At 41.0% G+C, this 18,012-nt stretch overlaps 1 protein-coding gene across 1 annotated transcript in view; it reads left to right on the top strand.

The window, feature by feature from the left end:
- The first annotated feature begins 233 nt into the window (after positions 1-233).
- NECAB1 (N-terminal EF-hand calcium binding protein 1) overlaps positions 234-18,012 on the top strand; it is a 53,843-nt gene continuing 36,064 nt past the window's right edge. The window contains 3 exon segments of the mRNA XM_066204790.1: positions 234-293; positions 3,667-3,691; positions 13,356-13,464. Coding sequence (XP_066060887.1) covers positions 252-293; positions 3,667-3,691; positions 13,356-13,464 — 176 coding nt within the window. The 5' untranslated portion in view covers positions 234-251.

Here is an 18,012-nt window from a genome sequence, read left to right as displayed (position 1 = left end):
CGGCGCAAAACGTGACCCGACAGATCGCAAGACCCAAGTTTACTTCGTGGAGAGGAGGCGAGTGTCGCCAGGGCACGATCTGAGAATGCAGCAGGGGGTGTGTGCCCTCCCGCAGGGCGCGGGGAGCGGCAGCCGCGGCCGGCCCTGCTCCTGCCCTTGCCGGGGCGGGTTCCCGGGGCGGGCGGCCCGGCCCCGCAGGGACCCCGGCCACGGGCAGGCTCCGCGGGCGCTGCGGCGGCTGAGGCGGCCGGATGGCGGCGGAACGGGGAGCGGGGCTGCGCATCTTCCGCGATGTGAGTGCGCGGCACGGAACCCATCCTTCCGCACAGGGCACCTGGGGAGGGGGCACCTGGTTTGTTATGTTTTGCCTTTTTGTCTTGTCTTTTTTTCTCTCCGTACTTCCCCCCTCCCCCCTTTTATTTCTTCTGTCCCTATTTTTTTGTTTCCTTGAGCTGTTATCTCGTCCCTCGGTGGAAGGGAGTGAAGCCCAGTGAGGCTGTGGATCTTCTCCCTTTCCCTTTCCCTTTCCCTTTCCCTTTCCCTTTCCCTTTCCCTTTCCCTTTCCCTTTCCCTTTCCCTTCCCTTTCCCTTCCCCTTCCTCTTTCCTTTTTCTTTCCCCTTTCCCTTATCCCTTCCTTTTCCTCTCTCCCCTCCCCTTTTGCTGCTAATGGCTGCATGGGTGAGGAGAGAAGGTTAGTGTTTGGGAGTGGTTAGGAGAGGTTCTGGGTGAAAACAGTCACTTTTCCAAACACATTGCTTCAAATTTTATTGTTTTTATTGGGATGGGGGGAGGGGAGCGCTTTTCACTAGAGTTTCTCACCTTATAAAAGTAGGTTTTTCACTGACCATGAAGATTGCTCCCATCCCTTTAGACCCTGATGAATTTGAGGTGCCCAAGGTCAACATGCAGAGAATCCTGAGCCCCTCAGCCCAGGGAGGTGCTCTGATGTGCACCTGGCCACGCAACCCCCAAGAGGTTCTGTGGTAGATTGTCACCAAGGGCTCAGCATCTTGCAAGGTACAGCTGTAAAGGGTTTGTTTGTTTGTTTGTTTTTGTCTAAATTTGAGCAGCACAGAGCGCTTCTTTGCTCCAAGGCAAATCCTGGTAAAAGGCAAACTCCCACGGAAAGTGGGACCTTAAAACTACCCCCTGACCTTGGTGAGACCTACAAATCTTGAGACCAGCTCGACTACCAACGCTGATCCTCTTCAGACCAGCTCTTGTATTGGCATTATTCCACAATATCATCTGAAAATGGCATGTTCTGTAATTAAGGACTCTCTATCTAATTGTTTTCTCTAATATGCCCATTTCAACTTCCTCAACCTTTCCCCAAATTATTTCAAGCAACCCTCATCTGCTCATCTCCTGATTTCTCTAGCTTCCACAGGAAATAATTCAAATAAGACTTTTTATTGACTTCTATTATTTCAATTCAAATGTATATTGAAAATGCAGATTTTTTTTCTTTTTTTTTTTTTTTGTCTCAGAGATACCACTTTTAAAAGAAATGGGAGAATTGCAGTCATACATCGCTAAAACGGAAAAGAACTCTAAGTTGCCAGGAAAGAGTTAAAAACCATTAAACTGGGGAGTTGTTAACAACTCCCCAATTTAACTCAGCACACTGGGTTAGGAAACTGCACATGATCAGATTATCTGATAGACTGAAAACTTTTGATTTCACTAAAGTAGAAAAGATAATTCAAAATAAAGTTATTTGTTTGATTTTCAGGATTTTCTTAAACCAGCGTCAGGCTCATATTCATTTAGGAAAGCAGATACCTTTCACAAACCTGCAAATAGGAAGGAGGGAGGCTGTTTCTGTGATTCTTCTCTTATATCTGGAAGAAAACCTTGAATCCAAACCGTGCCTGCTTCAAAGCAGGGACTGGACCCTGGGTGCCCTTCCTGCTGTGAGAGTACATTCATGTCACAGATATTTTAGATATTTGGGGGTGTGTAGGTGTGTGATTACTCCTCAGTGAAGTACCCCCACCTATATAAACACAATTAAATTAGACCAGGCAGCAAGAGGTTTGTTGCAAGGCTGCAAAGGAAGGGCAGTCACTGAGGTCCTGATCCCACTGGGAAATAGAATTATAGAATCATAAAATGGCATGGATTGGAAAGAACCTTAAAAATCATTCAGTTCTGAACCCCCTGCCATTGGCAGGGACACCTTCCACCAGCTCAGAGCTTCATCCAACCTGGCCTCAGACACTGCCATCCACAACCTCTCTGGGTCACCTGTACCAGTGCCTCAGCACCCATACAGTAAAGATTTTTTCCTAACATCTAATCTAAACCTATTTTCTTTTAGTTTGAAGCCATTCTCCATTGTCCTGTCACTAAATGCTGTTATAAATAATCTCTCTCCAGAGAGAGAGACCTGATGAGAGTGATATATGATTTATGATTGCTAAGTCAACCTCCTCCTTGTTCTTCTGTCAAACTCCCTCTCAAGTGTCTAAAGGATTTTAACATTTCCTGAAGGTTGGGGGCAGGGAGGTTAATTAATTAAAACAAATTAATATAAACATTAAATAATAATTATAAAAATAATAAATACATAAAATAATTGTTTCTAAATCAATTTTTAAAATTACTTATGCAGAAACTTCTTGACCCATGATTAGGGGACATTTCTATTTGACTGAAAGTCCACTGCTACATCCCTTCAAAAGTCCAATCGTTATACTGAAAATTGAGTGTATGATTTATTTGGATAAATATGGATGGGAAAATATCATCTTACTAAGTATATTTCATATTTTATGTACTGTAAATTTGGTCCAATGCAAAGTTCAGCTTAGAAACCATCTGTGAAGTCCTGGATGTTGGTCACAACTCTGTTGGTTCCCTGCCAACCCCACCCTACGTAAAACAGTCATGAAGGTGCTCCAGCATAGCTTGGCAAGATCCATCTTGTCTGGTTTCACTTCTAGGAGAAGAGCAGTCTTGGCATGGGCTGGAGAAGCTGTTTAAATGCTATTAATGTTTTAATAAACCAGAGAAGATTTCTATTGCTGTCAGCTCTCAAAAATATATGTGCCCATTTTGAAACACTTCACAGATATTCACAGCAACAATAGAAAATACATTTGGAAGATTTTTTTTCTTCCCTTACCTACACTTGTTGCAGAATTTCCTGGATGAGTCCCCACTGCAATTCAGGCTGAAGTAGTCTGTGACACTAAGTCTGATCCCTCATGCCACCCAGCTCCTCTTCTGACTTATCCCTCAACTTCCTCCACCCACACAAACCATGAGTCTTTCTCACCATCTCAGATGCTCAGCACACCCTCCCAGCCATCATTCTTACTCTGCTTCTTTAAGCCACTTCTCTCAAACCTGAATCCAGTATCATGGTAGCCATGTGGTGTCAGGCTTTGTGCTTGAACATCATCCCTGTAATCCATAAACAAACCAGACAATAAAGCTGGTTCTTGTTGTGGTCTTGGTTTTTAGTGCAGACAGCAAGGGAGGAGTTAAAAAAATACTGAGGGAAGGATGGAGACAAATTAAGAACTTTAAAATTTTACGCAGCTTTGTGAAAATATGGTGTAGAGCACAAACTATAAATGTGTACTAAGAGGAACATTGTTATTAACCCATACAAGCAAAAATTTGACTCTGTTCTTTCTGTCTCTCTTTTTGTTTAGATATTAAGAAGAGCAGACAAGAATGGTAAGATTGCTTGCATGTCCTGCCCCCTTCCTTTAGATAAAAGAATCCATCATTAATTGAGCATTTTAAGTCATGTCTTAAACATTGTAACAGAAAAACCAGACATCCCTCATGTCATTTTATGTTTCCTGCAGACTCAGTGCCATGTATTATGTTGTGCTCTGATCTTCCCTTCTCTAAGGACAGATCTTATGTTTCCACAATTTGACATTTGTGTTTGATTTGCACTTTGGGTGCATGCGGGTGTTTTCCAGTGACACTGACTCAAGAAGGTTTGAAATACTTGTTAGTAGCTCCATCTTCCTATTTTTTAAAAACACCATAGGCTACATCCAGAAATCAGACTTGTTTTTGTATTTGTTCAGTGTGTCAATAGGAAGAATAAACCCTTGAATCCCACTCACATATTTAGAGCACAGAAGTCATAAGTTTTTCATTAACAAGAGAAACATTGAACAGTGTCAAATACACAGATCAAACAGGTTTAACCCTGACATGTAATTCCCAGTCCAGTCAATCCTCAGAAAACAGATACTGTGTGCATTCGATAAAGAGAAGACAAAATGGATACCATTCAGAAAATCAGTGATAATAACTTACAAGGAAGAACTCTTGGACAACAAGTGGCTACTGTACAGTTTGGTGGTCTAACTAAGCATGTTGAATAACTGTTTAGTGTTGCTGAGACACTAAAATCTCACCTCCACAGTCCACTTCTGGTTGCTCTTGCTGCCCCAGCTCACATGCATCAACTGGCACTTCCCACAAGACCATGTCAGGCTCCTTCAGAGAGCTCAGGAGCCGCAGAATCCATCACTGTGAGAGTTTTTTGGTAGTGTCGTCTTTAACTCCCTCAGTCAGCTTTCCAGTGGTTTGCATGGCCAGTGATGGTGCAAGTTGAATTTCAAGGTGAGGGCTGGCATGGCAAGGAGGAGGACTCCATGCAGCTGCAGTGGTGCATCTCTAGCTTATTTACCTTCCAAAGCTCTGCTGGCATCCTCCTCAGACCTCCTCGTGGTGTTTGGAATAATGTGTGTGTATCTGCCCTGAAGACTGATGAGGGTCAGAGCACATGGTACAGAGCAGAACTCATCACTCCCCTCTAGAGCTTTGTGTCCCTGCCCTGGCCTTTGGGCTCATGCTGTCCCAGCCCTGGTGGATCTGCAGCATTTTGGTGGTTAGAAACACTTCAGTCCTCATGTGGGTTTCCCCACAGCTCATTCCTATACATTGCTATGAAAACAGCAATTTGGGAACAGCTCCCAGTATCAGTGACAAACCTGCGTGTTCCAGAACAATACAGAACCATATCAGCTCCAGAGGCCTTGGTGACTGGAGTTCCTACCTGTATACAGTTTCTTTACAAGATATTATTGGCAGAAAAGTGGCTAAGTTCAGTCACTTCAGTTCTATTAATTTTCGTCCATGAACTTGAAATTATTTCAGCTTTTAGGCCTTAATTGTGTTAGCTCAACCATCAGTTGCCCATGGGACTTCCACTTTGCTAATCCAGCAATGCACAGGCTTGTGCCACATTGATAGGGAGATTTGTTTCAAGGCTGTAAAGTTAAGTACATTCTCAGAAAGGTTACTGGATATGTGACCACTTACTGAAAATGTTTACACTGTTGTCACCATAAATTATTAGCTTTGATTAATGACTGGTTTACTTACACTTTCAGTGTCACCTTTCTGTGCTACAGGAAACCAACTATTGACTTTCAGTAACAAATACTTCATTACTGTCCATGACCCAGCCCTGTTAAATTCTCCCATATACTTTTAATAGAACCTTCTCTGCTGTATTCATTCACTTTGTGAGATTAAAATACCTTCAGAGGAAATATCATCAAAAACTTTACTAGATTCTTGCTAGACAGCAAGGAAAAAAATATCAAAAAAGTGGATCGATCTGATAAATAGGAGTATTGGATAAGCATTTTTACAGTTCATTCGTGGACTGTGGGACTTCAGGTAAGCTTACCACAGCAAGGAAAGACAAATTTTCTTGCAAAGGCAATATAAAATAAGAGATCAAAAGAGCCAAAAAATTCTGCTGAACTGCTGGTACTCAAAAATGCTACAATAATTTATGACATCTGTGTTCAATTTAGTCCTTTAGCAAACAGCCATGTGAATGAAGTCATACAAATGGTTTCTTTCTTTGCCAGCCCAGGTACGTATATCATTCTGTTACTGCCCTGTTTCTGGAAATATCAGCTATGCAGAGATTCCATAAGAAGATCAGCTTCATAAACTCTACTTGTAATTCTTATTTCATGGCTGTGCAGCTGTGCTTTTTGTGGAGCTGATCTATACATACATCTCCCATAAATGAAAACGTCATATAATTTTCTTAAAAGGAGAACAAGGCATAGGGAAGGATTTTTTTAAGAACTATGTGGTTCATAATATTGACAAAAGCAACAGAAAATCCTGAGGGGAAAAAAGCAATTTCATGAAGGTGAGATGCTGCACATTGACCTTTTTGGAAAGGAGAAGTTGCAGGTCTCTATGTCAAAATGAAATTTTGGTCAGGTTTATTTTATAAAACTCTATGTGCCCAAAGAAAAGCATGTGGAATTCACACAGAACTAATCTTGAAAAAAATCCAGCTAAAAGGGAAAATCTTCATTTGTTTAATTTCTGTTGCTGTTTAAAAGAAATCAAATTCATTAAATTCCTCTCGAAAAGTAAAATCTTGTCCCTAGCCTGCAAGGGAGGGAGTGAAGAAAAATGGAAAACTGGAACTGCCAGATGCAGCCTTTCCTAACAAAAAAAAATTTTACTTCCCTCATCTCTCAGGAAACAGTGGTTGCCTCACATAGGTGTGAATGCAGCACCTGTATGTGCTTGTCTGCATGAGGTGTCTTTTTTCTCCTGATGAAATGGGGCCCCCCATTACCCTTGCAGTGACCTGCAGTCAAGTGAAATGATATTTGTTGTTGGTGAATGTCACCCAGGGGACTCTTCTGACTATGCAGCTGTGACATGTGCCCAGTTAGAATTGCCTCCTGCCAGAATTCCATCCCCTTAGCACAGGAATGGAATTTGAAATACAGACTACATTGCAGAAATCCAATCACAAACAGCCTGTCAACATAGAAGGGCAAAACAGAAGGTAATAATCTACTGAGAATGCAACCCTTGATCTTGCAAGAGTGACAGTCTTCCTTCAGCGTGGGGAAGGTGCCTCAACACTGATGGTTCAACACAGACCAAAGGCAAGGAACACCACAAAATAACTAGAGAAAAGTGCCCTACCTTTGCTGGCATTGTGGTAGTGGTCATTTCTCTTCCCATCCCTCTGGGGAGGAGGCCCCCACTGTCTTTTCCTTTGTCTATTATCTCCAGCTCTGGATCTCCTCTCTTACTCTGGAAACTTGGCATACTCTGGTGTCTGAGACTCCCCTTGGCACTCTTCAGTGTCCATCCAGTCAAATCTGGAGGGAGTGACTCCTAGCCCTGTTCCCCAGGAGGAGAACCTCTCAGCTGTCTCTCTCCTCCACAAAATTCAAATTGGTATTTGATTATGGCCTTGTTCCAAATTTAACAGCTCCTGCCCCCAAGCTCTTGGATACCTCTAAGCCCTAAGGAGGGCAGCTCTAATATGACAGGTTTGGAAAAGATGTTTTGTACGTAGATGCTTTAATTGATTTGCTAGTACAAGTCAGCTATTATGAAAAAACACTGAGTAAAACATATACCTCAAAAATTCTTAAAGCTCCTAAGAGGAAGATATTTGAAAACATCCTTGGTAACATCTGCCACAGAAGCAGACATTTTTGTAAAAATCCAAAAAGCCTGAACTGTAAGAAACACTGTAAACAGTATGCCTCAGGCAGTCAGGAATGACTGAAAACAAATGAGGCAAAATTTTAAAAACTGACTAAACAAAAGAAGACTAAATCTCCATACACTGACAAACCTGAATATCAAACAACCAGCAGATTTGCAACAGAATCTTATTAATGTCAGAGTCACTGCATTTATATCTGGTTTAATTTTTTTTTTCTCTGACATTTCAAACAAGCACTCACTGAAAGCTTTTTCCCCCCCTAAAAATATATATTTTTAAATGTATTTGAACTAGGATCTGTAAAATGAAAAATAGTCAAATGAGACTAATCTTTTCATTCTGTCATATGCCTTCATTCAGTACCCTGATGTCCATGATATAGGGCAGGGACACCAGGCTTTTAAATGTAGAGTTCTGAAACTGTATAAGATACTGTGATAATGCATGCAGTATGTTGATTACAATAATCTGGGGATTTCAGCCCAGCTCTAAAACTGTGCAGCCTTTGGCCTAACAAAAACTGTGGGTCATATATAAAGGATTCCTTAAAGTAAGGCAAGTGCAGCAGTAGCACCCTATCCCTTTCACTGGTGTCAGTGACCAAAGGGATAGATTTACAGATCATAGGCTTTTGAGTGACACAACAAGGTTTCCAGAAAATAACCAAAATGCTTCTGAACTGCACCTGTATGATTGTCAGAAGGAAATCTTGCAATGCCTACTCCAGAGGCAGTTTTGCAGAGATCAGAGGAGTTTTCCTATTCCTTATTTATTGACAGTGCTATTGCAGAATAAACACTGACTTTTCAGGGGAGTCTTCTACCATCTGTGTTGGCTCATGTGTCTGTAGGTGAGCTCTGGCAGGTTGAAAGCTGCCTCACTGCAGCAGTCCTCAGACTGTGACTTCTCAGTGGCTCCAGCTCGTTTACCAGAGTGCTTGTTCATACTGTGACAGCGGATTAAGGGAATGTGCCTCTGAGAGGCAGAGAAAGCACCTCAGGAAAGGGATCTCTTGAATCAGCGAACTGTCAGAGTATTGGGGTTCCAAATACCTCTGGGGGTCCAGCCCAGCCCTTGCAGGAAAGTGGCTAAAATCAATTAGTGAGATGTCATGATCGAGTGTGTCTTGAAAAAGTAAAAAGGTTTTAATAAGGAAAGAAAATAATACAAACGCAAAGAGTAAAGCCAAGCACGATATAGGGACAGGTCCCATACCTGCTACAACGCCTCGAAAGTGCACAGAGCTTCTTTGTTCTCTTTCTTTAGTACTTAATAGTTCAGGTGGGCTGTTTGGCTTTTGGCCCAATGAAATTAGCAACAGGCTTTGAGTTACACTTACCAAGCCCAATCAATGCCTCTGTGCTGGCACTGAGCCAATTACTGACAGGGAAGCTAAGATGTTTCTGGGTCCTTTATCTTATAAGAAATACAAAGGGTCTTAAACCTTTTCCTATTTGGAAACACCTGCTGCGGGTGTGGGGTGCATGCCAACATCAGATTTGGCCTCAGACTCTCAAGATTTCCACTTAGTGGGTTTAACCTTACTGAGAAAAAATTTGGAGTTATACCAGAACAAAGAATGTCAAGTCCTTGATTTCAGCATTTTTTATCTAAGCCAGTATTTCCTAACCCTAGGGCTACAACATCCTGACATCCTGACATCATGAGGTCTTCAGCTAGCCTGGAGCCTGCCCCAGAAACTCTGCTCAGTGGCACCTGCATCAGTGCTCAGGCATACAAAGTGGCCAGAGAGGTCACAGCATGACAGGGTGATACATCCCTTGTGTGACCTTTCTGGAGGAAAACAGCAATGTGCAGGAATCCCTTGGGGAAGCTCTGTGCATCACGATACCCAGAAGACCCATGTCTGAGTGGCCCAAAGTGGCCATGTTTGAGCTACAGATTTACTGAATGACTTAGAAGAGCACATTTTCTTAACAGAAGCCAGAGGACAAACTCTCTGAACTGAAGCATCCCTGATTTAAGCTCCCAAGTTACTCAGTGAATGGATTAGTAAGGCATAACCCTTGCAGTACATCCCATGAATTCTCAGCACACTGCTGTTTGCTTCCTGACCATCTGGATCCACTGCAGACATCACCCTGCATCCTATTTCTGAGCCCAGGCTCAGCCTGGGGTGGGATTCCCCATCCCACCACCCTGGGTCCTTCAAGTGCTGCAGGGCTGGAGTCTGTGCTTCAAATCCTCAAAAATATTTCTACAGATAAAATCTAGACTTTTTCCCTGTTAGCCTTGGAATCACTTGCTTCCTAGGCTTTACCAGCATAACAGATGCCCGATAATGGCTCAAAATCCTTATTTCTGATTATATCAACATACAGTACAGATCAGAGTCTATAAAAGCTTAGTGCATTTGCCCAGACTGTTAAATCTTCAGCTATGTCTGTGCTTTTTCTGATGCAGCCCCTTGTGACTGAGACCTAGTGGATATTATTAACACACTCACTTTGGCACACTGAAATTTGTTATTTTGGCAGATCTTTCTTGATCTGATTCCAGCCTGTGTGTCATGTCCCAATAAATCATGTGGATTTCATCTTTTTGCATCTGGTTCAGTCCATCTATGTCTGTTGTGATGTGCCCCCCCACACTACCTTGCTTTCTCTGTGTATGGGGCAATATCTTATAGCACTCGAGTAATCTGATCCAAACCTTTTATAGCAAGTGTGGACTGTCAGTTCTTTCCACAGGACAAGTGCCACAGCAGATCCCCAGGAGCAGGTGAGCTGGGAAGAGGCTCCATGTTCACACTGCCTTCCCTTTAGGTTCTATAAAGGCAGATGGATTCAAAAATCCATAAAGGGCTGTCACAGCACCCACATGAGGTTTAGAAACTGAGCTCCCATTGAGAATTGTGTGGGTCTAGATGGGGTTGTGTTCTGGTCCTTTGCTTTCCCACGGCAGAAGTGACTGCTTCATTTTGAGCAGTCATTTCCTAGTCCCTGATGTACTTCCCTGGTGAATAAGCACTTTCTGCCACAGAAAATTCTTGTATGTATTGCTTTCACTTCTTGTTATCTCTTATTCCTTTGCTAATTGTTGGCTTACAGGGGCAGAGATCTGTGCTCATAGAGCTCCAGACCCCAAAAAACCTCACTACCCTGCTAGTGTTCGTGTTGCCAGCCTGGAGGGAGGTTGGACACTGTCTGGTTGGGCCAAGACAGTGTTGAGAAATCGACTTTCCAAATCACATCCTTCCAAGGTGAACCCCAGGATGAGCTCTAGCCAAGTGTGGTTTTGTTCTCTGATTGTCATAAACTCTCACATGTGGCTCTTCCAAGAGCCATAAGCCCTATGACTGCCATTCAGCCATGTAAGCTCCATCTGATGTGGCCCCTGCTATGAAAAGACTGCTTTTTATCTGCTGAGAAAGGCTCACAATCCTAACAGGATGCCCAAAACTGGGGGCAGTGGAAGTGGTTTAGTTGTCCTCCAGCATTTTCTGGCACCTCTGTGAGACATCCTTTTTCTCTACATCCCTGTAAGTTCCTTCACTGACTGCAGTCTCAGCATTTGCCATTATGTTTGTGCACACAGGCTCCAAATACATCTGTGCCCTTGTCCATTATTCACGCGATACCTTTTGACTCTCTGAAACCACCTTTCAACTCAGAGAGTGTGTGTGACTTTCCTCTGTCAGATATGCTGTTCTCTACTGAAGTCATTAGCTATCCAAAGCATGTCCTGGAGATTATACTGGTGTTTCTGCAGCAGACTGGCTGGGGGATATCCCTTGGGCATATTTTACACAGAGAAACATCTATTCAATAGGCAGGTGAATTTTACTGAAATAAATGCGAGAATGCAATTGTAACCTGAAGGAGGCTCCTGTAAACCACTGTGTCAATCTACTTCTGAATTTGCAAGTGCAAGGTGGGGAGATGCATTTTATTGTTTATATCTTCATTTTATTTATTTTTCTGGCAGTTAGGAGACAAATGAGAACAGGTGACTGTGCCTGTTTATGAAGAAGCCCTTCTTTTGAAAGATGTCAGAAAAGACCGACAAAAGCAAGCAAGTCTTGCAAAACAGCTTCTTAAATAACATTGCCAAGGCAAATGCAGCTGAAGTTTGATTTCCCTGATGGCTGCCTCGCTTCAGAGAAGTTTGCCTTTCATTACTCATCCTTCCCTTGTCACTTTGCCAGTGGCAAGGATTGAAGGATCTCTAATAGAGGTTTCTGCTCAGCTATTCTGCAGCACTTAAACCAGATAGTGTTTATCTGGGCACCCCAAGGGCAGTGAGGTGTGCCCCGGGCAGTGGTGCTGAGGACACATGACACAGCCTTTAAAATAAAAGCTATTCTTGACACTTGAGGGAAAAAAAAACCCCAAAACTGTCTAGGCAAATGCATCTTCAGTTTAACAGCACAGGGAGCACTTGTCCAGCATTGGGTCTGAGCTTCATGTGAGCACTGAGGAAGCATAAGGATGGCCACAGGCAGTGGAGCCCTCCCCAGTTGCTCTGGAAAAACAGTTACACTCCTACAAAATCAGAGAAATGCCCTGGATAATCAGAGCTTTTTTTAGTAAAACTAACTGTATGAAGTCTGTAAGTGCCAAACAGGTTCAAAAGTCCTTGTTTTTTGCCAGAAACAATCTCAGTGATTTGTCACTCAATGTCAGTAACATTCAGAATGTTTTTAAGAATAAGGAGCAGTGAACCAAAAGGCAATGTCTTCTTCTGGATGACAAAAATTTTAAAGAAAATAGCTAAAGTACCAATCTGTTGGTGGATCAGTGATTTTCTGGACTGAGATAAAGCCAATGATCCTGAAGGACCGAAATAGACTTATTTAATATTTTGTGTCATACCCCAGGCTGTGCTATGGGTAAACTCATACATTTATCTCAGAAAAGTTGCCAGAAGTCACTAGTTTCTTGAGTATGTGTATAATTTGCATGCAAATCAGCCTTCCCAGCAAAGGATAAAGCTGCAGAAGTGGTTTGATTAGGCGATTTTATCTGTAAGAGCCATAGCTGTGAGAACACTCAATATTTGATATTAATTCTCTGTAAACAGTGCTAAATGACAAATGTATTTAGATTCTCAGCTAGGTAATCATTGCAGTTTTGTGCCATCTTGGTTTTTGGCTCTTGAAGATCTTGACGTTTTATTTTGATTGTAATGATGGTCATCTCCAGCTAAAATCTGTCTTATCATATAAAACATTTCAAAATGGTTTTGTTGAAGGAGTTATTTAATTTGTACAATTTTGAAACCTCTTCAAGAAATCTGAAGCCGTATATTCCAGTCAAAGAAATTATGAAATAATAGCAAGTAAAAGAAGAAGGAAACTTCTCCGCTTTACTCATCAGATCCGCCTGCTGTAGTGTTGTATGCACTTACAATGTTTAGATACTGCCTTTATAATAGATTATTCTTCTTCACCATTATAAAATTACATCACAATACACTGTAGATTAGTCTGATGCTTAGAGCATCTTAATCTTATCCTCTACAGTTTTTTAGTGCCCTATGAGTGATTCAGTATGTTTCTGAAGGAAGAGAAAGAAACATGTGAACTTAAATTTAGTGCTATCTAAAAAAGTTATGAAGCGTTAGGCTATAAAATATTCTTTATGCTTCGTGCAAAAGCTCAGTCAGTTTAGATCAATTATTGCTTAACTATAGTTTAATCTTTAAAATTTCTTATAATAACAGGAAAAGATGAATCTTTATTTGACTTTTGTTTTCTCATTATCACCCTTGCATTTAAAATTTTAAGTTTCTACATTTGAGCTGAAGACCTAGAAGCTTTTAATACTTTCCTCTTCTACTGCATGAAGTAAACAAGAAAAAAAGGATGAAATTAAGTCAATTTCCATTCCTTCATTTTCTCAGATGATGGAAAACTGTCCTTTGATGAATTCAAAGCTAACTTTGCTGACAGAGTTCTGAGTGGAGAAGAGCTGCATGAACTTTTTCACACCATTGATACTCACAATACTGAGTAAGTGCCCCCTTCTTACAATTCCAGTGCCACTTTCTGTTCCTGCAAGTGGAAAACAGACCTCAGGCTGATTTTAGGAAACCAGTTTATGTAGAAAACTGCTTGAGGGAAGTCAGGCTGTGTCATATGGCTATAAACTGTGTAAGTGAAGTATTTTGAAAACTTATTGAAATATTTGCATATTCCAATAGGGTGGAAATTGGATGCTTTCTGTATTCCGCACCCATGGAAAGAAAAGGAGCTGGGGCCTCTTTCAGGCTTAAATATGAATTCCTCAATTCTCAATTCCACTGAGTCATACTGAGATGAATACTTGGAGCAGATGTTGAGAAGGAAATAAAATAAATGAAGCAATTATATATAGTAAAGAGTTGAAAAAGCCATCCGGTCTGGTGGCAGGGTACTTGTGCTGGTGTGCTGGTCCCTTGGCATACTCCCATTATGACTGGGTTTAGCAAGGCCACAGGGAAATAAGCTGAAAGGATCTTCACAAAGTTCAGCAAGGAGAAGTGCAAAGTCCTGGTTTTGGGGAGCAGAAGAGCAAGCCCCAGCGTTTGTGGGAAATGGAATCAAATTAAATGTTGTTTTTTAGTAGAATTCATAAGATTTTATAGTTTGTGCCAAAATAATGTCCTAAGTAAACAGAAGAAATGGTACTCATTCTGTTGGATTTGTGGGGAATAAAAAATGTTACAGGCTTTATAAGGTGATTTAGGGATGGGGTGATGGAGATAGGGAGGGGGAGTCACCACCCTGGAGGTATTTGGTGGATTTGGCAGTGCTGGGTTAACAGTTGGACCTGATGGTTTTAGAGGTGTTTTCTAATCCAAACAGTTCTCTGATTCTATGGTTCCGTGCACCAATATTTGCTGCGGCCCACTCAGCTGGAAAGGAGCTTGGCAGAAAAGGATATTGGGTGAACACCAAGTTGAACATGAGGCAATAATGTCCCCTTATGGCCAAGAAGGCAAATGAATGGTATGAATGACCCAGAGTCAAAAACTCATTTCAGAGCCAGACTCATTTGTACAGCTTTGGACTTCCTCATATGTACCACATATCTGTAAAAATGGTTTTATTTTACCACAATTCCATTTGTCTGCAAGCATCCTGACAAGGGCAGAAATTCTTGGTACTAAGCAAGATTTCTAAGAAAAAATACAGGTGTTCTACATCTATTTTTCCTTCCTTTTTATTGGTAAAGTTTTTTAAATTCATGAGTTGTTATTATTATTATTATTATTACACTATTTTCTTTTTGACAGAAAATATATAAATCTGAAAAATATGTAGGAAAGTGAGGATAACATTATACTTTTCCTCCTGGTAGATAGACACACTTGAAGAATCGGTGCAATTGTTGAATGCTGTTGCTATTAACTGAAAATAGGTAATTAAACTGTCATGACAGCCATCTGAGAGAAAGATCATTCTCACTGTCCAGAAAAAACCTGGCAAAAATCTGGGCACAAAAGTCACAGAATATATACTGTGGATGGTTCGTTTTCATGTATTTCAGGGAATGGAGCAGGAGGAAGATTAAGACAAGCTACTAAATTACCTTTTTGAACCAGAAGAAAGGGTGCTTTGTATTGATGGATTAACATTTGTTACAGGAGGAGAACCTAGATATGGGTAAGAAGACATGCTTGAAACTTAGATTTAAGACAGTAACAAGAAGCTTTTTGAGTGTTTTTTTCGTAAAGTCTTTAACTGATAAAAGGCTTTAGGGTGACTTTGCAGCCGAAAAATATTCTACCATGCTTGATATTTAACAGAGGCAAATACATTTTAAAGGCTTTCCATTTTCCCTTTGTAAGCTTTTGAGAAACCTGTCAGCAAGACGTCACAGGCCAAATATCAGAAGGATACAGCAAAGAGAAACAGCTTGGCCAGTACAATATAATTTCCTTGTTAGCATAGCTTTCAAAAAAAATCACATGGAGCAGCTATAATGAGGCAAAACCTTTACTCACTGGCATTTCCTGAAAAGGGCAGGTTATGTAAAATGTCTCAAATTAATGAGCTAGCTAAGAAAAGTAGCAAAATGTTCATTGAACCTTGGGAAGTGTTTTAATGTAGGCTTTAGGAGAATCGTGTACATATCAAACAATCCCAAAACCATCTATTTTTAGATATTTTCACTTCCAAATTATCCAAGGGAACATAATGGAAATGATGCAACGCAGAAGTAGTTTATGGCTGCTTTTCAGTAGGGGAGGGCAAAGAATTCTGCTCAGTTTTGTAGCTAGTGGGAGATTTGCACAGATTATTTTGTCTCTCTTATCCAATTAAAATGCAGACACTGTCAAACTCTGGGCAAACCTTTTATCTTCTCTTGGCTTCACTATTTACAAGTTGCAGACTGTAGCTCCCTATCCTAGAAATATTTTGTAAGCATTGAGATGATGCTATGATTTACACTACATGTAAATGCCTAGAACAGATGTCTAGGGAAGCATATCATGATCCCTTAGTCATTTCTTGGAGTACCTCAAGATTTCATAACCAGCTTGTCACAAGATCAGACTTTGGGTTGTTTCCACCTGTGTGAAATCCTTTAGCTCTGCTAGCATTCAAAACGTCACTGTCTGTGTGTGTGCACGAGTCTTTGTACTTTAAAGCCTGAAGATGAAAAAGGAGATGTGGCCTTCGAGTGATAGCCATGGACCACAAACTCAGGCAATTTGAATTCCCTTCTCAGCTATGCTGCAGCAATTTTTCAATAAAATATTCAAAGCATGAAAGATTTACACTGGCTTAACACTTCTGAGGGAACTAAATTAAGCAGGTATTAAACCCCATTATTACACAGGCCCAAATGTCAGTCTTGTTGAAGTGAGATTTAGATTATTAACTTTTAAAAAGACCAATCCAAGCTAATGCCACATGCTTGTCACAAAGCAGATAGGCTGTGGAAGGCTGCTGAAATGAATAATTACCATTTCCAATGTGATAGCAGGGCAAATAACAGAGGGTTTAGCTTCCCAGTAAATCAGGTTGTGTCTGCCTGACTGACTAGGATCTCTGCATCTTTTTATTTGGAGCAGTCAGGTGTTCTCTACTTACAAAGTAAAAGAGGAGTAAATTACTGCATGATCAGCAGGGAAAACAGATGACTAAGAATGTTACTGCCACATAAAATTTCCAAGACATACATTGAATAGGAATTTATTATGACATGATGAATTTAAATGTACAATTTTTCTAGACCCTAAAGTGCAGGTTATTCATTCAGGACAGATCATCAAATTTTTACTGAAAATTTGCATTAGCTAAGGGTATTTCCTCAGTATGTAACTTGGACATATATTTTGCAGTTTATGAATGTACTTACATGTGTACTATTTTTTTCTTTCTATTTGAAATTACCTTACCTTTTTATAACATTTGAAATATTAAATAAATACCACTAAAGACACAGTGTACAAATTGGTTGCCTAATTTTTAAATTTCTCTTCCTTTTTCCTTTGGATACAGCCAGAGACAAGTTCATAAGACAACCAAATTAAGTAGTGTATCCATGTAAAGTGAAGTAGTGGTGTATCCATGCCAAAAGGAATTTATTTTTCCATCTTTTAGTACTGCTGTGATATTTTACCTTTCTTGAAGGTAAGCTTTGATTAGGCCATACAATGAGCATTTCTGACATGTAATTAGTACAAGGTGACAGATTTAGGGGGGTAGCAGTTAACTGTGCTTCTCTAAGTACAGTTTCCAGTATTGTCATTACTTCAGAGTGCAGCTGAAAGCCAATTAGGCATTTGACCGCCACTAAGAGTCACTTCTATTTGTGCTTTCCAGGATCTCATTAAATCTTTGGGCAATCACACACCATTAAGTGGTATAAAGAAGCAGTTACAGAGGGTCCACACTCAGATGCCCTCACTCTGCCAGTGAGAGGAAAGGCTTTGCATTGATGCAGAAGGGATCAGGTCTAGGCTGTTACCGCCACATCTCCAGGTTCTTGTTTCCTAGCATGCATTTTCTTCTACTGCAAAGTAGTGTCTTGTATTGAAAGACTCTTAAAAAAACACCCAACCAAACAAGTATAGGCAAGAAATCAAGCGCAGTGAGTTAAGCTTCAATCTGGGGTTGCTACAGTGATTCTCCTCCCCTTTTTCATAATGGGTTAAGTGTTTTGCAGGTAAGCCCAATATAAACACACTCCAAGCATCTGGGCAACATCTTAGGTTCTTTTTAAGTTACCAGGAGGCCAAGGTAGATCCCCACAGTTTCTTGAGTAGGAGCCAGGTCCCCAGTGTGTGAGTTAGACCAGCATGAGTGCATGTCTGCAAGCAGGGAAGGGGCAAGGGGAAGAGATTTTCCTTGTGTCCTGATTTGACATATATTTGACATGACAACCATGTTATACATCTGTAATGTCAGTTTGGACCTGCTCAGTGCTTGTCCTAACACTTCAAAAAAATCTCAGTGTACTCTATTTGAAACCTTTTAGGAGGTTTGTGAGGGTGAAGGAAACACAGTGTGGTTCCTCACCCCTCTCTTCTCCCCCAATCTGAGCTCTGAGCTCCACAGTGCTCAGTG

The sequence above is a fragment of the Chamaea fasciata genome, unplaced genomic scaffold, assembly GCF_029207755.1.
Source record: "Chamaea fasciata isolate MVZ Bird 193981 ecotype frontalis unplaced genomic scaffold, bChaFas1.0.hap1 SCAF_1, whole genome shotgun sequence".
In the NCBI taxonomy this organism is placed as follows: domain Eukaryota; kingdom Metazoa; phylum Chordata; class Aves; order Passeriformes; family Sylviidae; genus Chamaea; species Chamaea fasciata.
Note: the sequence above shows the minus strand (reverse complement) of the source record. Positions and strands in the feature narration are given on the sequence as shown.